The sequence below is a fragment of the Pseudophryne corroboree genome (genome assembly GCF_028390025.1).
Source record: "Pseudophryne corroboree isolate aPseCor3 chromosome 3 unlocalized genomic scaffold, aPseCor3.hap2 SUPER_3_unloc_92, whole genome shotgun sequence".
Taxonomy (NCBI): Eukaryota; Metazoa; Chordata; class Amphibia; order Anura; family Myobatrachidae; genus Pseudophryne; species Pseudophryne corroboree.
Genome location: NW_026967588.1, coordinates 196,218 through 218,282, shown reverse-complemented (window position 1 = coordinate 218,282; position 22,065 = coordinate 196,218). Strand labels below are relative to the sequence as shown.

At 47.6% G+C, this 22,065-nt stretch overlaps 2 protein-coding genes across 2 annotated transcripts in view; one reads left to right on the top strand and one right to left on the bottom strand.

Moving 5' to 3' along the window:
* The window catches only part of LOC134984912 (gastrula zinc finger protein XlCGF17.1-like), a 40,075-nt gene extending 29,778 nt beyond the window's left edge, over positions 1–10,297 (bottom strand). The window contains exons 1-3 of the mRNA XM_063950382.1: positions 10,255–10,297; positions 4,414–4,492; positions 4,200–4,297 (exon numbers count right to left, since the gene is read on the bottom strand). Of these exons, the coding sequence (XP_063806452.1) occupies positions 4,200–4,266 (67 nt within the window). The 5' untranslated portion in view covers positions 4,267–4,297; positions 4,414–4,492; positions 10,255–10,297. The remainder of the gene's footprint in view (positions 1–4,199; positions 4,298–4,413; positions 4,493–10,254) is intronic.
* Positions 10,298–14,606: 4,309 nt separating this feature from the next.
* The window catches only part of LOC134984911 (zinc finger protein 345-like), a 141,556-nt gene continuing 134,097 nt past the window's right edge, over positions 14,607–22,065 (top strand). The window contains exons 1-5 of the mRNA XM_063950381.1: positions 14,607–14,751; positions 17,614–17,805; positions 18,591–18,669; positions 18,788–18,885; positions 18,983–19,337. Of these exons, the coding sequence (XP_063806451.1) occupies positions 14,674–14,751; positions 17,614–17,805; positions 18,591–18,669; positions 18,788–18,885; positions 18,983–19,337 (802 nt within the window). The 5' untranslated portion in view covers positions 14,607–14,673. The remainder of the gene's footprint in view (positions 14,752–17,613; positions 17,806–18,590; positions 18,670–18,787; positions 18,886–18,982; positions 19,338–22,065) is intronic.

The window sequence follows — 22,065 nt, the reverse complement described above, 5'->3', positions numbered from 1 at the left end:
GCGTTCAACCTCCAAGCCGTCAAACGAAGTTGCGGTAAGTCTTGGAACACGCACCTGCTGTAACTGATCCTCCCCCAGAGGAAGAGGCCAGGGATCTCCTACGAGTAATTCCAGAAGATCCGGATACCAAACCCTTCTTGGCCAGTCTGGAACAATGAGGATCGCTCGAACCTTTGTTCTTCTTATGCTCTTTATCACTTTTGGAATGAGTGGAAGCGGAAGAAACACGTACACCAACTGAAACACCCACGGTGTCACTAGGGCATCCACTGCTATTGCTTGAGGGTCTCTTGACCTGGAACAATATCTCTGAAGTTTCTTGTTGAGGCGAGACGCCATCATGTCTATTTGAGGAATTCCCTTAAAGACTTGTCACTTCTGCAAAGACCTCTTGATGAAGACCCCACTCTCCTGGATGGAGATTGTGTCTGCTGAGGAAGTCTGCTTCCCAGTTGTCCACTCCTGGAATGAAGATCGCTGACAGAGCGCTTGTATGCCTTTCCGCCCAACGGAGCACCTTTGTGGCCTCTGCTATTGCCGCTCTGCACTTTGTTCCGTCCTGGCGGTTTATGTACGCTACTGCTGTTATGTTGTCCGACTGAATCAAGACGGGACGATTACGAAGATGTTCGCTTGCAGAAGGCCATTGTGAATGGCCCTTAACTCCAGAACGTTTATGTGTAGACACATTTCCTGGCTTGACCATTTTCCCTGGAAGCTTTCCCCCTGCGTGACTGCTCCCCAGCCTCGGAGACTCTCATCCGTGGTCACTAAGATCCAGTCCTGGATCCCGAACCTGCGTACCTCTAGGGGGTGAGAGCTGTGCAGCAACCACAGGAGTGAGATTCTGGTCTTGGAAGACAGGGTTATCCTTCAGTGCATGTGCAGATGGGACCCGGACCACTTGTCCAACAGGTCCCACTGTAACACTCTGGCATGGAATCTGCCAAACTGAATGGCCTCGTAGGCTGCCACCATCTTTCCCAGCAACCGAGTGCATCGATACTCTTGCTGGTTTCAGCAATTGTTTGACCAGACATTGAAGTTCCAGAGCCTTTTCCACTGGAAGAAAGATTTTCTGTAATTCTGTGTCCAGAATCATTCCCAAAAACGACAGCCGTCTCGTCGGAACCAACTGTGATTTTGGCACGTTTAGGAGCCAACCATGTTGCTGCAGAATTGTCAGGGAGAGCATAATGTTCTGCATCAATTGGTCCCTGGATCTCGCCTTTATCAGGAGATCGTCCAAGTACGGGATAATCTTGACTCCTTGTTTGCGTAGGAGAACCATCATTTCGGCCATTACTTTGGTGAAAACCCTCGGAGCCGTGGACAGACCAAATGGCAACGTCTGAAATTGGTAATGACAATCCCGAACTGCGAACCTCAGGTAAGCCTGATGTGGGAAATAAATGGGAACATGCAAGTAGGCATCCTTTATGTCTACTGACACCATAAAATCCCCCTCCTCCAGACTGGATATCACTGCCCGGAGAGATTCCATCTTGAATTTGAATTTTTTTAGGTAGAAATTGAGGGATTTGAGGTTCAGGATTGGTCTGACTGAGCCATCTGGCTTAGGGACCACGAACAGGCTCGAATAAAAGCCTTCTCTCTGTTGCGACGGAGGAACCCTGACTATGACTTGATTGTGACACAATTTTTGTATTGCGGCGCATACCACCTCCCTGTCTAGAAGAGAAGCTGGTAAGGCTGATTTGAAAAATCGGTGAGGGGGGACGTCTTGAAACTCCAGTTTGTACCACATGGACACTATTTCCAAAACCCATGAGCCCAGAACTGACTGAAGAGCCTGAGACATGCTTCCACTGGTGCAGACTTCCGCAGAGTAGTCCCAGCGTCATGTGGTGGACTTGGCAGAAGCCGGGGAGGACTTCTGCTCCTGGGAACCGGCCACGGCCGGTGATCGTTTACCTTTTTCCTTTCCTCTAGTAGCAAGGAAGGAAGACCCTCTGCCTTTTCTGTATTTATTGGGCCGAAAGGACTGCATCTGATAGTGGTGTTTTCTTTTGTTATGCAGGAACATAAGGTAAAAATTATGATTTACCCGTGGTAGCCGTAGATACCAAATCAGCGAAGCCGTCACCAAACAACACACCACCATTATACGGTGGAGACTCCATAGCTTTCTTAGAGTCAGCATCAGCATTCCATTGATGAATCCACAATGCTCTCCCTTGATCCCAAGAGGCCAATATCTCTCGCAGCTTCTTTTAGGTAGACTGCAGCGTCCCTGATATGACCCAGTGTCAGAAGAATGCTATTCCTATCTAGGGTATCCAATTCAGACGACAGGTTATCTGCCCATTTTTCGATAGCACTGCTCACCCACGCAGATGCAATGGCTGGTCTGAGTAGCGTACCCGTGGTGACATAAATGGATTTCAATGTATTTTCCTGCCTACGATCCGCAGGATCCTTTAGGGCTGCCGTGTCAGGGGACGGGAGAGCCACCTTTTTGGACAGCCGTGACAGAGCTTTGTCCACAATGGGGGGTGACTCCCATTTTTCCCCATCCCCAGAGGGAAACGGATACGCCATTACAATCCTTTTGGGAATCTGAAACTTTCTGTCAGGACTTTTCCAAACCTTTTCACAAAGCGTGTTCAGTTCATGAGAGGGAGGAAATGTTACCTCAGGTTTCTTTCCTTTATACATACAGACCCTAGTATCAGGAACAGCAGGGTCCTCAGTGATATGTAACACGTCTTTTATTGCCACAATCATGTACTGAATGCTCTTTGCCAGTTTTGGTTCTAATCTGGTATCACTATAGTCGACACTTGAGTCAGTGTCCGTGTCGGTATCCCTGTCTGTCAGCTGGGCAAATGAACGTTTTTGTGACCCCGAGGGGGTCTGGACTTGAAACAACACATCCTCTACGGATTTCTTCCAAGCCTGGTTCTGGGACTCAGATTTATCCAATCTTTTATTTATCATTTAAAGCACTCAAAACATTCACCCAATCAGGTGTCGGCGGTGCCGATAGGGTCACTCCCACAGCCGTTTGTGTCCCTGACATAGTCTCCTCCTGGGAAGAGCACTCCGCCTCAGACATACCGACACACGTGCACCCACCACCCACAGATGCATATAGGGGACAGACCCACAGTAAAGCCTGTCAGAGAGACACAGAGGGAGATATTGCCAACTCACACCCCAGCGCCCAAACCCGGTCTGAAAATACTACAGAAAATGTCACAGACCTGCAGCGCTTTTATAAATGACATACAATGCATCAAAATCACTGTGCCCCCCCTTCCCCGTTTTGCACCGTTACTTGTACAGCAGTGTGAGGAAGGACCAACGTCTCTGCAGCCTGTGTAGAGAAAATGGCGCTGGGCTGTGTGCTGTGAGGGCTAAGCCCCGCCCCCATAATGGGCCGCTTCAGACCCGCTCTTTTTTAAACTTTTTTATACTGGCGGGGGTCCGGACAGTGCCCTGGCACTATGTCTGCTCCTGCCAGTCAGTTATTTTGTGGTTAAATTGCTGCCCCCCCCGCAGCTTGCAGTGCCTCTGAGTGTGGGAGCATGGCGCGCAGCGCGGCCGCTGTGCGCTACCTCAAAGCCGTCACTGAAGTCTTCTGATCTTCTTCTACTCGCCTGTCTTCTGACTTCTGGCTCTGCAAGGGGGGTGACGGCGGGCTCTGGGAACGAGCATCTAGGCGTACCTAGCGATCAGACTCTCAGGAGCTAATGGTGTCCTGTAGCCAAAGAAGCAGAGCCTTTAAACTCACAGAAGTAGATCTGACTTCTCTCCCCTCAGTCCCACGAAGCAGGGAGACTGTTGCCAGCAGTACTCCCTGAAAATACAAAACCTAACATAAAGTCTTTTCAGAGAAACTCAGTAGAGCTCCTCAGTGTGCATCCAGTCTGCCTGGGCACAGATTCTAAACTGGAGTCTGGAGGACGGGCATAGAGGGAGGAGCCAGTTCACACACCTTTGAAAGTCTTAAAGTGCCCATGTTTCCTGTGGATCCCGTCTATACCCCAAGGTTCTTGATGTGACCCGAGCATCCTCTAGGACGTATGAGAAAATAATACAATGGCATTTGCATAGTGTTAGCTTAAACTAAGGGTGAAACAGTATAATATCAGTGTATAATACACACAGCTCCTCTACAGATCATATAGTGACAGTCACTTTGGTATATTGGGGAGACCCTAAATCCCACCTACCTGATCCTCCTGTGGGATCCTGTGATTCTCCTCTGTACAATCCTGGGAATACAGAGGACAGGGACATCTCTCTGGGGTATCTCTGTTACTGGGCCCATCTGTAGGAGACACACAGTGACTGAGTACAGTGTATATATGTGATTATCAGATGATGTGTATATAGGTGCCCCCATACCTGCTCTCCCCTGTACAATACATGACAGTCTCCTCTTACCCAGTGATGTGAGGGGCCGGTGATTCTCCATCATCACGTCCTTGTACAGACCCCTGTGTTCCTCTACATACTCCCCCTCCTGCATGGAGACATAGACAGTGACCTCCTGACTCATTATAGGAACCAGACACACACAGTGATACAGTCATCACCCAGACACGTCCCCTGGTGTTACTGTATAATGCCCCATTCCCAGCAGTCACCTCTCCAGTCATCGCCCAGACACATCCCCCGGTGTTACTGTATAATGTCCCATTCCCAGCAGTCACCTCTCCAGTCATCACCCAGACACATCCCCTGGTGTTACTGTATAATGTCCCATTCCCAGCAGTCACCTCTCCAGTCATCACCCAGACACATCCCCTGGTGTTACTGTATAATGCCCCATTCCCAGCAGTCACCTCTCCAGTCATCACCCAGACACATCCCCTGGTGTTACTGTATAATGTCCCCATTCCCAGCAGTCACCTCTCCAGTCATCACCCAGACACATCCCCTGATGTTACTGTATAATGCTCCATTCCCAGCAGTCACCTCTCCAGTCATCACCCAGACACGTACCCTGGTGTTACTGTATAATGCCCCATTCCCAGCAGTCACCTCTCCAGTCATCACCCAGACACATCCCCTGATGTTACTGTATAGTGTCCCATTCCCAGCAGTCACCTCTCCAGTCATCACCCAGACACATCCCGTGGTGTTACTGTATAATGACCCATTCCCAGCAGTCACCTCTCCAGTCATCACCCAGACACATCCCCTGATGTTACTGTATAGTGTCCCATTCCCAGCAGTCACCTCTCCAGTCATCACCCAGACACATCCCCTGATGTTACTGTATAATGACCCATTCCCAGCAGTCACCTCTCCAGTCATCACCCAGACACGTCCCCCGGTGTTACTGTATAATGCCCCATTCCCAGCAGTCACCTCTCCAGTCATCACCCAGACACATCCCCTGGTGTCACTGTGTAATGTCAAGGGGTCAGCTTTCTGGGGGTAGCTTGCGTGGAATTTAATAAGTGTGGAATTAAGAAGTGTGTTATCCGAACAGTTAAATAAACAGTTGAACAAACATTGAGCACCATCAAGGAAAGGTAATTTACTTAAAGAACTTTTATCTCACAAACGACCAAAGCATGTTCATCAAACTACTGTTTCTTATTTCAATTCATGGAATTCTCACCAAATGTAACACATTCTACACTCACCCTAAAACTCACCCCTCTGTGCACATTACAGCTTCTATTCTCCACTCCCCTCTTATAACCATTCATGAGCTTTATACTTACTTCTCTGCAAGTACTTTGACAACCACAATTGGCCACCAGAATAAACACTCGCAAACATCCACCAATATTTATCTCACTCTTCTGCTTTTATTAGCTGGTGCCATATCACCAAATCCAGGCCCCAACCACCTGTCCCTCTCACACTCAGCTATCTCAAAACAACATAGAAATCCATCTAACCTCATAAATATCACGTGTCTTCCATCCCCCTCCAAGTCACTAAAATGTGGCTTATGGAACGCACGCTCTGTTTGTAACAAATTGCCATCCATCCATGACCTCTTTATCTCTCACAACTTTAATCTGCTGGCTATAACAGAAACATGGCTCACACAATCAGACACAGCCTCCCCTGCAGCACTGTCACACGGTGGTTTCCACTTCACACACACACCCCATGGCCTGGTAATAGTAAAGGTGGTGGGGTTGGAATCTTACTGTTCCAATTTTTCACATACACTGTTCTACCTCTGGTTCCATCACTCGCACTCACATCATTTGAAGTTCACTCTATCAGGATTTTCACCTCTTTTCTCTGCATTTTGCAACTATCTATCGCCCTCCAGGGCAACTCGAACAACAATTTCTAGAAGATTTTTCTGCCTGGCTTCTACGCATCTTATCCTCTGACATCTCCACCATCATTATGGGCGATTTCAATATAGCTCTTGACAGTCCACAATCTGTTCATGCCTCCAAACTCTTCTCTCTAACCTCCTCTCTTGGCCTCACCCAATGGTCTGACTCCTCTACTCACCAGGAGGGCCACTACCTTGATGTTGTGTTCACCAGGCACTGCTCAGTTTCTGAATTCATTAACACTCCTTTCCCTTTCTCTGATCACAACCTGATCACCTTCACAATCTCTTCTATTACTCTAACTTCTATGACACTAAAACCAAGCAAGCCTCCTCTAACCCGCAGAAATACTAACAATATACATTTTCAACAACTTTCCACTTCTCTGCAACAACTGCTCTCACCAATCCCTACATTTACCACACCTGACACTGCTGTATTCCACCTGCACAAGACCCTAGAGAGGCTCCAGCTACCCATCACACTCCACGTAGGCTTAGATGCCAACCATGGCACTCTAAATCAACAAGACACCTACAAAAACTGTCATGTAAAGTAGAACATCAGTGGCGTAAATCTCAGAATCCTCAGATATAAGACCACCTACCACTCCTATCATCAGGCCCTGGACACTGCCAAACATATTTCCAGTCTCTCATCTCTTCTCATGCCACCAACCCCAAGCAACTTTTTAATACATTTAAATCACTTCTTTACCCTCCCTCACCTCCCCCACTAGCTACTATCAGTGCCTACAACAGCACAAACCAGTCCAGGTGGTTACTTCATATACCGGCCCTGTTTGAACATTACCGATCAATCCATCTCAAGCCCTGCACGGGAGTCAGGAATCTAATCCCCCTCCAGCTTATATCATCCACCACGGGACTCTCACCATACGGCCTTATCGATCTCGCCGCAACAGCGGTTCACATGCCGACAATACCAACAGCGCCCATATCCCAGGGACAATCAGCCCAATGATAAAGCTGTAGCGGCAGCACAAACAAGGTACGAGTCACTTCAAGTCCAGTAAACGAGACGGGAATCCAAACTGCCCCCAGTCTGAAAAATTGACTGTGGTTTATATATCCACCACGGGATCTTCACTATTTAGAGGCAATACCATCCCCGCTGTGGACACGGTCCACACACCGCTTCTATCAACAGTGATAACATCTTGGGACCGTTACCCATACAATCCAGCTATAGTGGAAGAGGTGATGTAATCCTGGAGGAGAATATACATCAAGCGCATAACGGATTTTCCACCAATGGACTTGACGGTTCTCTTCTCATCAGTTCCGCGCCGGCACCCACCTGGGCTTGGCATATAAACGTTTTTTTTATCTTCCAGCAGTTGTTTTTAAGCCACAACTAATATTTTCTTTCCGGGGACGCCCGGTTGGATATATTGGTCATATTACCACTGAACAATTACATTAATATATGTATTCGGTTTCTAGCTGCTTTTTATATGACTCTGTAAGTACTGTTAATTAATTATACCAGTGTTATGAAATTGCTACACAATTGTACAAGAATAGTTAATATTTAATAGCAATATATACAGATACAAAAGTATTTGTTATTTATAATAAAGTAATTTTAATAACTATTGGGACTCCATGGCTGTTATCTTGTGGGTACAGTGTTTTGATATATGAGCGCCCCTATTATATTTCTTTTGTCTAGTTATTCCTAATAGGAGCAATACACAACTCTTATATATTGGTGAACGTATACCAAGCATTGTCCCCACCATTTCATTTTTTTTAAATATTTTTTCTGATTTTATTTAATTGATGCAGGCGCTGCAAATAATAGTGTTTTGTGTATCAGTGCACAAGAACTTGTCTCCTACTTCAAGTATAAGAGTGATAAAATCCGAGATGAAATGGTATGCTCTTCCTCAGCCAGTGACCTGCTCAATTCCCTACCTGAACCCTCTGGCACTTTCTCTTCATTTGATCCAACAAGTGAAGATGAAGTATCATCAGTCTTTCCATCTTCCTACTCCACTACCTCTCCTCTTGATCCTATACCCTCACAGGTCAGTAAAACTTTGTCTCCTGTGCTTATCCCAACCTTAACTAACATCTGTAATCTCTCTCTCTCTACTGGTATCTTTCCTTCTCTGTTTAAGCATGCAGTGATTACTCCCAGTCTAAACAAACACAACTCTGACCCAAACACACTCTCTAACTACCGTCCCATTTCTCAGCTACCATATCCCTCCAAGCTACTTGAGAGACTTGCCTACACTCGCCTTACACACTTTCTTAACTCCCACAACTTATTGGACCCACTTCAGTCAGGCTTTCATGCCCAACACTCCACAGACACTGCACTGACCAAAGTAGTGAATGATCTAGTCACTGCTAGATCTAAAGGCCATTACTCACTACTCATTCTTCTAGATCTCTCTGCTGCTTATGACATCATTGACCACTCTCTTCTCAAACAAATACTACAATCTCTAGGTCTTCAGGACACGGTCCTCTCCTGGTTCTCATCCTACCTATCTAATCGCTCTTTCAGTGTTCACTTCTCTGATTCTACCTCTTCTTCTCTACCTCTATCAGTTGGAGTACCGCAAGTCCTCTGCTGTTCTCAATCTATACCTCATCTCATCGCTGGGTGATCATATCATACAACCCATTAAGAACCTAGCAATCTGGTGGACCATTATGCAACAGGTAGCATCAATCCTTCTGTATCAATGCCTATTCCCCCATAGATTGTAACCTTGCGAGCAGGGCCTTCCTACCTCTATGTCTGTCTGTTTTTACCCTGTTTTGTTCTATTACTGTTGTTCTAATTGTAAAGCGCAACTGAATATGCTGCGCTATATAAGAAACTGCTAATAAATAATAAATACAACACAGGCCGCTCCCCCTGCATACTATGACAGCACAGAAAGCTACCCCTGTATATTATGACAACACAGGCCACGCCTTCTGTATAGAAAGAAAATACATTCCGCTCACCCTATATAATACAAGTAACAAGACACCACAGGTCCCTCCACTTGTATATTATGACAACACAGGCTGCTCCCCCTGTATACTATGACAGTACAGGATGCTACCCCTGTAATATGACAAAACAGGCCACTCCTTTGTATAGAAAGACAATACATGTCGCTCACCCTATATAATAAAAGTAACAAGACACCACAGGCCACTTACCCTGTATAAAAGGGCAACACAGGCTGCTCCCCCTGTATAGTAGGATGTCATAATCCACTACCCCTGTATAGGAGGATGCCCCAGGTCGCTCCCCCTGTACAGTAGGACAACACATGCCACTCCCCTGTATTTTAATACAGCTCCCCTGAATATTAATACAACATATGCCGCTCCACCTGTATAGTACAATGCCACAGGACACAACACCTGTAATGTCCCGTTTATAGAATTACAGTAACGGCGGGGTCTGCGCCACCTGTATCACGGTAACGACGGGGTGTGCGCCCTCTGTATTATGGTAAGGGTGGGGACTGCGCCACCTGTATTACGGTAACGGCGGGGTCTGAGCCCTGTATTACAGTAACGGCGGGGTCTTGCGCCACCTGTATTACAGTAAGGGTGGGGACTGCGCCACCTGTATCACAGTAACGGCGGGGTCTGCGCCCTCTGTATTACGGTAACAGCGGGGTCTGCACCACCTGTATTACGATAACGGCGGGGTCTGCGCCACATGTACTACGGTAACGGCGGGATCTGCACCACCTGTATTACGGTAACGGCGGGGTCTGCTCCACCTGTATTACAGTAATGGCGGGGTCTGCGCCACATGTATTACAGTAATAGGACACTAGAGTGTCAGTCACCTGTACAGGGATAATGCAGCACCAGAGGCTGCTCCAGCTGCACTATAACAAGGCACCAGAGGCTGCTCCCCCTGTAGTACAGAACCTGACACCAGAGCTGCTCAGCCTATAGAATAATAATAATAATATCATTACCTGCTGCCAGACACAGCAATGGCTGCTCTCTGCTCCTGCTGCCTTGTGGGAATGATAGAAGGAAGGCGGAGCTCAGACCAGGGGAAAATGGCCGCCGCTCCTGACGTCACTACACGGCCAGGGAACCTATTGCTGCTGCCGGACTGGTCTACAAGAAAATGGCCGCCGGCCTCCTGCACTGAGGACATGTATGGTAATAGTCATTACAGAGGGCGGGGTGTAGGAGGTTGAGGAACCAGTCACTAGGAATCAGCTTGTGCCAATCACTCTTTACTTCCTGCCTGTGCGTTCCACCTTACTTCCGGACTGTGCGTTCCACATACAGGAAATGAGTTTTCATTGACTGCTGCAGCCTCGCATTGTCCGTGGAGATCAGGTAATGGCGTCTTACTATACAGGGGGAGCAGCCTGTGGTGTCCTGTTATTATTATACAGGGGGAGCAGCCTGTGGTGTCCTGTTATTGTTATTATACAGGGGGAGCAGCCTGTAGTGTCCTGATATTATTACTATACAGGGGGAGCAGCCTGTGGTGTATTGTTATTATTTCTATACAGGGGGAGCAGCATGTGGTGTCCTGTTATTATTATACAGGGGGAGCAGCCTGTGGTGTCCTGTTATTATTATTATACAGGGGGAGCAGCCTGTGGTGTCCTGATATTATTACTATACAGGGGGAGCAGCCTGTGGTGTCCTGTTATTATTATTATACAGGGGGAGCAGCCTGTGGTGTATTGTTATTATTACTATACAGGGGGAGCAGCCTGTGGTGTATTGTTATTATTATTATTATTATTATTATTATTATGACAGCTGCAGAGCATTACTACACCACTGGCAGTGTGACAGCTGCAGAGCATTACTACACCACTGGCAGTGTGACTGCTGCAGAGCATTAATACACCACTGGCAGTGTGACAGCTGCAGGCTGAGCCCCCTCATTGCCGTCCCCCCCAGCAGTCACGTCACTATAATGGTGTAAGATGTGAAATGCCCGCTAGGAGGGCGCCACACGTATAACGACGGCCATCTGCTGCAGAGACACTGGGTTTTATTATATAATGCCAGTATCAGAAGAGACTGACGTCACGTATGTAACAAGAGTTTCTGCAGCAGCTGTGCCTGGCGTTTACTATTATTCTATAGGGAACCTATTATTTTGTATGTGTGCCGGCAGCCGGGCTGTTACTGTGCCCCGTGCTGTGTGCAAATGTGGGGATACCAGGTAGCGCTCTATCCAAATGATGCAACCAAAAGATAAAAACAATATAAACAGTAATATAGACCAAAACATATTCTAATGGGTGTTACCCTGAGGTGTATGATATCTCTGGTATACATGATATACACAATGAGTATACACAAAGGTATCACTGATAAAATCAATGTAAAAGGAAAACGCTGATCCTTCTACATAGGAGACTCTCAGAGGTTTTGTCAGTCTCTTATAGTAAATTAGCAGCGCACAGTGTGAGTGAGAAGAAATCCTCCAGCTCTTGAAAAAGCTTCCCGGTGTGCGGAGAAACGCGTTGAGGGCACAGAGGGATTGCTGATACCTGTAGTGCCCACAGAAGAAGATACGACCTCCAATAGCTGATGGCTCACCAATTGCCGGCAAATGTGAAATGAACATCGTGGAGAGACTGCACCATGTGTTCCTCCCTATTCCGGGTAAGTCCAGACACTGTGCTGCTGATACAAACCTTACCCGTGCTGGGAGTACGAGACAGCGGCTCTGCGCATCCACATTGCACCGCACGACAGGGAACAGCTTATAGCAGACCACGCCGCCCACAGCTTCTTCACCTGGGCAAAGGGTGATACGGAGCTGGTCTGCAGTATCAACTTTGTGCCGCAAGGACTACCAACACTGGTGCAGTGACTACTAACCACCATCACATCTATACACATGTAACTCACTTTGTTGTTACACCGGAACTAAGCGGATGGACAATTACCATATAAAGGTCATTCTGGTTCAGGACACATTCCTGTATGAACCATATCAGCTGGAGGATTTCTTCTCACTCACACTGTGCGCTGCTAATTTACTATAAGAGACTGACAAATCCTCTGAGAGTCTCCTATGTAGAAGGATCAGCGTTTTCCTTTTACATTGATTTTATCAGTGATACCTTTGTGTATACTCATTGTGTATATCATTTATACCAGAGATATCATATACCTCAGGGTAACACCCATTAGTATATGTTTTGGTCTATATTACTGTTTATATTGTTTTTATTTTCTTGTGTGTAATAAACAGTGTTTTAATTATTATTTGGCTGCATCATTTGGATAGAGCGCCTCCCTGGTATCCCCACATTTGTCTCTGTTTGAGGAGGCCGGCTACCCCTCTCCAGGTGGCTGCTAATCCTAAAGTGTATTCCATCACAGACCTGCCCAGTGCCAACAAACCTTGTGTTTTCATGCTGTGTGCGCTGCCAACATCTGCACCCATGCAGCAAGTAGGGGAGGGCAGCATCTAGAAGCAGGCACAGAGAGCGGCACTTACTCCTCCAGGGGGCTTCCTCGCTCTCCCGCCTTAGGGGGCTCCCAGCAGCTCATCCTTCCTAGGCTGCAGAGGGTGTGGGTAGGAGGCAGGGGGCTGCGGGTCTAGCATGGCAGGAGCATCTGGTATGGGAGGGCCGGGTTATAGCCTGCAGGCAGCTGGCACTGTACCCCGCTCGTGGCTGCTGCTGACCCCGTCCGAGCCCCATCTCATGTTACTCCATGCAGCTGCTCCTCTGTCTGTCTCCTGCCGCCTTTCCCCTGCCTGTCTCCTGCCGCCTTTCCCCTGTCTGTCTCCGGCCGCCTTCCCCCTGCCTGTCTCCAGCCGCGCCTTCCCCCTGCCTGTCTCCAGCCGCCTTCCCCCTGCCTGTCTCCAGCCGCCTTCCCCCTGCCTGTCTCCAGCCGCCTTCCCCCTGCCTGTCTCCAGCCGCCTTTCCCCTGCCTGTCTCCAGCCGCCTTTCCCCTGCCTGTCTCCAGCCGCCTTCCCCCTGCTTGTCTTCCGCCGCCTTCCCCCTGCCTGTCTCCAGCCGCCTTCCCCCTGCCTGTCTCCAGCCGCCTTCCACCTGCCTGTCTCCTGCCGCCTTCCCCCTGCCTGTCTCCTGCCACCCTGTCTCCTGCCGCCTTTTCCCTGCCTGTCTCCTGCCGCCTTTCCCCTGCCTGTCTCCTGCCGCCTTTCCCCTGCCTGTCTCTTGCCGCCTTTCCCCTGTCTGTCTCTTGCCACCTTTCCCCTGTCTGTCTCCTGCCGCCTTTCCCCTGTCTGTCTCCTGCCGCCTTTCCCCTGTCTGTCTCCTGTCGCCTTTCCCCTGTCTGTCTTCTGCTGCCTTTCCCCTGTCTGTCTCCTGCCGCCTTTGCCCTTCCGCCTTTCCACTGTCAGTCTCCTGCTGCCTTTCCCCTGTCTGTCTCGTGACACCTTTCCCCTGTCTGTCTCCTGCCACCTTTCCCCTATCTGCCGCCTTTCCCCTGCCTGTCTCCTGCCACCCCCTGCCTGTCTCCTGCAACCACCCACCCTACAGCCCCACGCCTGTCTACTGCCACCCTCACCCTGCCGCCCCCGTGCCTGTCTCCAGCCGCCTTTCCCCTGCCTGTCTCCGGCTGCATTTTCCCTGCCTGTCTCCGGCCGCATTTTCACTGCCTGTCTCCGACCGCATTCTCCCTGCCTGTCTAAGGCCGCCTTTCCCCTGCCTGTCTCCGGCCGCCTGTCTTCTGCCACCCCCTGCCTGTGTCCTGCCACCCCATGCCTGTGTCCTGCCACCTTTCCCCTGCCTGTCTCCTGTCACCTTTCCCCTGCCTGCATTCAGCCACCCCTTGCCTGTCTCCTGCCGCCTTTCCCCTGCCTGTCTCCTGCCACCCCCTTACCTGTCTCCTGCCGCCTTTCTCCTGCCACCCCCTTACCTGTCTCCTGCCACCTTTGCTACACCATCGGCTGGATGTGTGAAACCTGAGGTCACAGAGACTGTACGCCGCAGCTCCATGAATGAGGCCATGAAATTTCCCTCAGGAGACCCTGTCCCTTCACAACCAATTCTCACCCTTACACCACTTCATGGCTGCAGCCATACTCGTCTGACAACTCAGGACACCTAAAGCACATGCTCCGTATGGGTCCTGCACATGAGCGGTGTACCGAACATCAGTTCATTGTGACTCCACCCACAATAGCGCTACAATCTAGATCAGGCCCACTATGCAGTACATCCTTATGGGGCTGGGTCACCGGAACCTCGGAGACACTGACCAGGACTCTATGGCTATGGGGAAATAGGAGACTTAATGGCCACTCATTTCCATATTTACTATGTTACATGTGCAATATGTTTTATGTATTATATTTATTACAAGGAACTCCAGCTGTGAGGAACGGAGTCTTTATTACACATCACACGTTCTGTATTCTCTCTGATTCACAAAGGATGGACAAGGACAGGAGTCACAGGACTGAGAGGATAATAAATATCACCCTGGAGATCATCTACCTGCTGACTGGGGAGGTGAGTGGATCTGGGAGCGTCACAGTGACCTTATATCTATAATAATACAGGGACATGACTGGGGAGGTGAGAGGATCTGAGAGCATCACTGTGACCTTATATCTATAGTAATAATACAGGGACATGACTGGGGATGTCAGAGGATCTGGTTGCGCCACAGTGACCTTATATCGATAGTAATAATACAGGTACTTGACTGGAGAGGTGAGTGGATCTGGGAGCATCACAGTGAACTTATATCTATAGTAATAATACAGGGACATGACTGGGGAGGTGAGAGGATCTGGGAATGTCACAGTGATATCACTTATATCTATAGTAATAATACAGGGACGTGACTGGGGAGGTGTGGGGATCTGGGAGCATCACTGTGACATCACTTATATTTATAGTGATAATACAGGGACATGCCTGGGGAGGTGAGGGGATCTGGGAGAGTCACAGTGACCTTATATCTATAGTAATAATACAGGGACATGACTGGGAAATTGAGGGGATCTGAAAGTGTCACAGTGTCATCACATCTATCTATAGTAATAATACAGGGACATTACTGGGGAGGTGAGTGGATCTGGGAACATCACAGTGACTTCACTTATATCTATAGTAGTAATACAGGGACGTGACTGGATAGGTGAGGGGATCTGGGAGCCTCACTGTGACATCACCTATATCTATAGTAATAATACAGGTATATTACTGGGGAGGTGATGGAATCTGGGAGCGTCACAGTTACCTCACTTATATCTATAGTAATAATACAGGGACATGACTGGGAAGGTGAGGGGATCTGGGAGCGTCACAGTGACATCAGTTAAATCTATAGTAATAATACAGGGACATGACTGGGGAGGTGAGGGGATCTGGAATCGCCACTGTGACGTCCCTTATATCTATAATGATACAGGGACATGACTGGGGAGGTAAGGGGATCTAGGACCGGCACAGTGACATCCGTTAAATCTATAGAAATAATACAGGAACATGACTGGGGAGGTGAGGGGATCTGGAAGAGTCACTGTGATGTCACTTATATCTATAGTAATGATACAGGGACATGACTGGGGACATAAGGGTATCTGGTAGAGTCACTGTGATGTCACTTATATCTATAGTAATGATACAGGGACATGACTGGGGAGGTGAGGGGATCTGGGAGCGTCACTTTGACATAAAATATCTATAGTAATAATACAGGGACATGACTGGGGAGGTGAGGGGATCTGAGAGTGTCACAATAGCATCACTTATAGCTATAGTAATAATACAGGGACATGACTGAGGAGGTGAGGGATCTGGGAGTGTTAAAATTACATCACATATCTATAGTAATAATACAGGGACATGAATGGGGAGGTGAAAGGATCTGAGAGCCTCACTGTGACGTCACTTATATTTATAATAATAATAGAGGGACATGACTGGGGAGGTGAGGGGATCTGGGAGTGTCACAGTGACATCACTTATATCTATAGTAATAATACAGGGACATGACTGGGAAGGTGAGGGAATATGGTAGCGTCACAGTGACATCACATATATCTATAGGACTAATACAGGGACATGACTGGGGAAGTGAGGGGATCTGGGAGCATCACAGTAACATCACTAATATCTGTAGTTATAATACAGGGACAAGACTGGGGAGGTGATGGAATCTAGGAGTGTCACAGTGACCTCTCTTATATCTATAGAAATGATACAGAGACATGACTGGGGAGGTAAGGGGATCTGGCAGCGGCACAGTGATGTCACTTAAATCTATAGAAATAAAACAGGGACATGACTGGGGAGGTGAGGGGATTTTGGGAGCGTCACAGTGATGTCACTTATATCTATAGTAATAATACAGGGACATGACTGGGGAGGTGAGGGGATCTGGGAGTGTCACAGTGACATCACTTATATCCATAGTAATAATACAGAGACATGACTGGGAAGGTATAGGGATCTGGGAGTGGAATAGTGACATCACTTATATCTATAGTAATAATACAAGGATATGACTGGGGAGGTGAGGGAATCTGGGTGCGGCACAGTGACGTTTCTCATATCTATACTAATAATACAGGGGCATGACTGGGTAGTAGAAGGGATCTGGGAGCTGCGCAATGATGTCACATATCTATAGTAATAATACAAGGACATGACTGGGGAGGTAAGGGGATCTGGGAGTGTCACAGTGACATCACTTATATCCATAGTAATAATACAGGTACATGACTGGGAGGTAAGGGTATCTAGGAGCGGCACAGTGATGTCACTCATATCTATAGTAATAAACAGGGACATGACTGGGGAGGTGAGGGGATCTGGAAGCGACATTGTGAAGTCACGTATCTATAGAAATAATAATATGACATGACTGGGGAGGTAAGGGGATCTGGGAGCGTCACAGTGACCTCACTTAGATCTATAGTAATAATTCAGAGACATGACTGGGGAGGTGAGGTTATCTGGGAGCGTCACCGTGATATCACTTATATCTATTGTTTTAATACCGGGACATAACTGGGGAGGTGAGGGGATCTGGGAGTGTCACAGTGACATCACTTATATCCATAGTAATAATACATGGACATGACTGGGGAGGTGAGGGAATCGGAGGGTCACAGTGACATCACTCATAGCAATAATAATAATATAGGGACATGACTGGGGACATGAGGGTATCTGGGAGCATCACAGTGACATCACATATCTATAGTAATAATACAGGGACATGACTGGGGAGGTAAGGGGATCTGGGAGTATCACAGTAACATCACTTATATCTATTGTAATAATACAGGGACATGACTGGGGAGGTAAGTGGGTCTGGGAGTGTATATATTGATATTTGATGTCTCCTCCATTACACAGGATTACACAGTAGTGAAGAAGTCATCCAATGAGTGTGAGAAACTCAGCAGCCATCCCCGTGTGTCAGGAGGACTGAGTAGAACCCAGAGCCCCATCCCAGTGCCTCCACCTCACTTACTGACACATGAGAGACACAATGACCAAAAGATCCTGGAACTCACCAACAAGATCATTCAGCTGCTGACTGGAGAGGTGACTGCTGGGAATGGGACATTATACAGTAACACCAGGGGCTGTGTCTGGGTGATGACTGGAGAGGTGACTGCTGGGAATGGGACATTATATACAGTAACACCAGGGGACGTGTCTCGGTGGTGACTGGAGAGGTGGCTGCTGGGAATGGGGCATTATACAGTAACACCAGGGGACGTGTCTCGGTGGTGACTGGAGAGGTGACTGCTTGGAATAGGGCATTAAACAGTAACACCAGGAGATGTGTCTGGTGATAACTGGAGAGGTGACTGCTGGGAAAGGGAAATTATACAGTAACACCAGGGAACGTGTCTGGGTGATGACTGGAGAGGTGACTGCTGGGAATGGGGCATTATACAGTAACACCGGGGGATGTGTCTGGGTGATGACTGGAGAGGTGACCGCTGGGAATGGGACATTATACAGTAACACCAGGGGACGTGTCTGGGTGATGACTGGAGAGGTGACTGCTGGGAATGGGACATTATACAGTAACACCAGGGGACGTGTCTGGGTGATGACTGGAGAGGTGACTGCTGGGAATGGGACATTATACAGTAACACCAGGGGACGTGTCTGGGTGATGACTGGAGAGGTGACTGCTGGGAATGGGACATTATACAGTAACACCAGGGGATGTGTCTGGGTGATGACTGGAGAGGTGACTGCTGGGAATGGAGCATTATACAGTAACACCAGGGGACGTGTCTGGGTGATGACTGTATCACTGTGTGTGTCAGGTGTCTATAAGGTGTCAGGATGTCACTGTCTATGTCTCCATGCAGGAGGGGGAGTATATAGAGGAACACAGGGGTCTGTACAAGGCGATGATGATGGAGAATCTCCGGCCTCTCACATCACTGGGTAAGAGGAGACTGTCATGTATTGTACAGGGGAGTGCAGGTATGGGGCCCCCTATATACACACATCACCTGATAATCACATATATACACTGTACTCAGTCACTGTGTGTCTCCTACAGAAGGATCCAGTAACAGAGATCCCCCAGAGAGATGTCCCCGTCCTCTGTATTCCCAGGATTGTACAGAGGAGAATCACAGGATCCCACAGGAGGATCAGGTAGGTGGGATTTAGGGTCTCCCCAATAAACCAAAGTGACTGTCACTATATTTGTGTAGAGGAGCTGTGTGTCATTATATTTGTCTTGTTTACATAGGGTGAAGCACAATTAAATAATATTAAAATCAAAGATACAGAGGTAGAAGAAGAGACGTATGTGACTGATATGAAGGCAGAAGATATAGAGGGAGAAGAAGAGACGTATGTGACTGATATAAAGGCAGAAGATATAGATGGAGAAGAAGAGACGTATGTGACTGATATAAAGGCAGAAGATACAGAGGGAGAAGAAGAGACGTATGTGACTGATATGAAGGCAGAAAATATAGAGGGAGAAGAAGAGACGTATGTGACTGATATAAAGGCAGAAGATATAGAGGGAGAAGAAGAGACGTATGTGAGAGGTGATCAGCAGTGTAAGGAGGAGGAGATCCCTACAGATATCAGCACAGGTGAGTAATATACACTTATTACAGAAAAGGGTCACATATTCTCCTTCCTCAGTCACTACAGCAATCTCTTATCCTACACCCTCCTCTGTCAGTACAGACTAATGAGGAATATGTATTTTCACAGTGTGGAGTCAGGAGCCATCACCTCTATTATACTCCTGCTCTCCCCCTCACATCATGTCACTGTGTTACCAGCCCAGAGATCTGACCAGTCTCCTCCCCACACTCTCTGGTGTATCTCATACATCAGGAGCCATCAGCCTCTATTATACTCCTGCTCTCCCCCACACATCATGTCACTGTGTGTGTTAGCAGCCCAGAGATCTGACCAGTCTCCTCCCCACACTCTCTGGTGTATCTCATACATCAGGAGCCATCAGCCCCTATTATACTCCTGCTCTCCCCTCACATCATGTCACTTTCTGTTAGCAGCCCAGAGATCTGACCAGTCTCTTCCCCACACTATCTGGTGTATCTCATACATCAGGAGCCATCAGCCCCTAATATACTCCTGCTCTCCCCTCACATCATGTCACTGTGTGTTACCAGCCCAGAGATCTGACCAGTCTCCTCCCCACACTCTCTGGTGTATCTCATACATCAGGAGCCATCAGCCCCTATTATACTCCTGCTCTCCCCCTCATATCATGTCACTGTGTGTTACCAGCATAGAGATCTGACTCTATAGGGTCTCCCTATACCTGTGATGCGCTGTGTGTAGGTTGGCTCCAATCTCTGTGTCTCTCTGCCATTCTGCCTGTGTGTGTGTGGGGTGTACAAGCAAACATGTCTAGAGACTGTCTCATATGCTGCAGAGGATATATCTTCACAGGAAGATCCCATCCCATGTAATCGGGATTGCCCTGTTGTAGTGCAGATCCCGGCTAGGGGACCGGAGTGGTCAGCCTATCTTAGGGGGGTTATTTCTCAGATTTCTGACTGTGTTGCTAGGACTGAAACTGCCTCTCAGGCGATGTTATATTACTGCACAGCCCATGTCATCTCTAGTAATCCCACATGATCTCTCAGTGTTACCTAAATGTATGCACAGGCGATGTTATATTACTGCACAGCCCATGTCACCTCTAGTAATCCCACATGATCTCTCAGTGTTACATAAATGTATGCACAGGCGATGTTATATTACTGCACAGCCCATATCACCTCTAGTAATCCCACATGATCTCAGTGTTACCTAAATGTATGCACAGGCGATGTTATATTACTGCACAGCCCATGTCACCTATAGTATTCCCACATGATCTCAGTGTTACCTAAATGTATGCACAGGCGATGTTATATTACTGCACAGCCCATGTCATCTCTAGTAATCCCACATGATCTCTCAGTGTTACCTAAATGTATGCACAGGCGATGTTATATTACTACACAGCCCATATCACCTCTAGTAATCCCACATGTTCTCTGTGTTACCTAAATGTATGCACAGGCGATGTTATATTACTGCACAGCCCATGTCATCTCTAGTAATCCCACATGATCTCTCAGTGTTACCTAAATGTATGCACAGGCGATGTTATATTACTGCACAGCCCATGTCACCTATAGTAATCCCACATGATCTCAGTGTTACCTAAATGTATGCACAGGCGATGTTATATTACTGCACAGCCCATGTCATCTCTAGTAATCCCACATGATCTCTCAGTGTTACCTAAATGTATGCACAGGCGATGTTATATTACTGCACAGCCCATGTCACCTCTAGTAATCCCACATGATCTCAGTGTTACCTAAATGTATGCACAGGCGATGTTATATTACTGCACAGCCCATGTCACCTCTAGTAATCCCACATGATCTCTGTGTTACCTAAATGTATGCACAGGTGATGTTATATTACTGCACAGCCCATGTCATCTCTAGTAATACCACATGATCTCAATGTTACCTAAATGTATGCACAGGCGATGTTATATTACTGCACAACCCAGGTCACCTCCAGTAATCCCACATGATCTCTCAGTGTTATCTAAATGTATGCACAGGTGATGTTATATTACTACACAGCCCGTGTCACCTCTAGTAATCCCACATGATCTCAATGTTACCTAAATGTATGCACAGGCGATGTTATATTACTACACAGCCCGTGTCACCTCTAGTAATCCCACATGTCCTCAGTGTTATCTAAATGTATGCACAGGCGATGTTATATTACTGCACAGCCCATGTCATCTCTAGTAATCCCACATGATCTCAATGTTACCTAAATGTATGCACAGGCGATGTTATATTACTGCACAGCCCATGTCACCTCTAGTAATCCCACATGATATCTCAGTGTTACCTAAATGTATGCACAGGAGATGTTATATTACTGCACAGCCCATGTCACCTCTAGTAATCCCACATGATCTCTGTGTTACCTAAATGTATGCACAGGTAATGTTATATTACTGCACAGCCCATGTCACCTCTAGTAATCCCACATGATCTCTCAGTGTTACCTAAATGTATGCACAGGAGATGTTATATTACTGCACAGCCCATGTCACCTCTAGTAATCCCACATGATCTCTCAGTGTTACCTAAATGTATGCACAGGCGATGTTATATTACTGCACAGCCCATGTCACCTCTAGTAATACCACATGATCTCTCAGTGTTACCTAAATGTATGCACAGGTGATGTTATATTACTACACAGCCCATGTCATCTCTAGTAATCCCACATGATCTCAGTGTTACCTAAATGTATGCACAG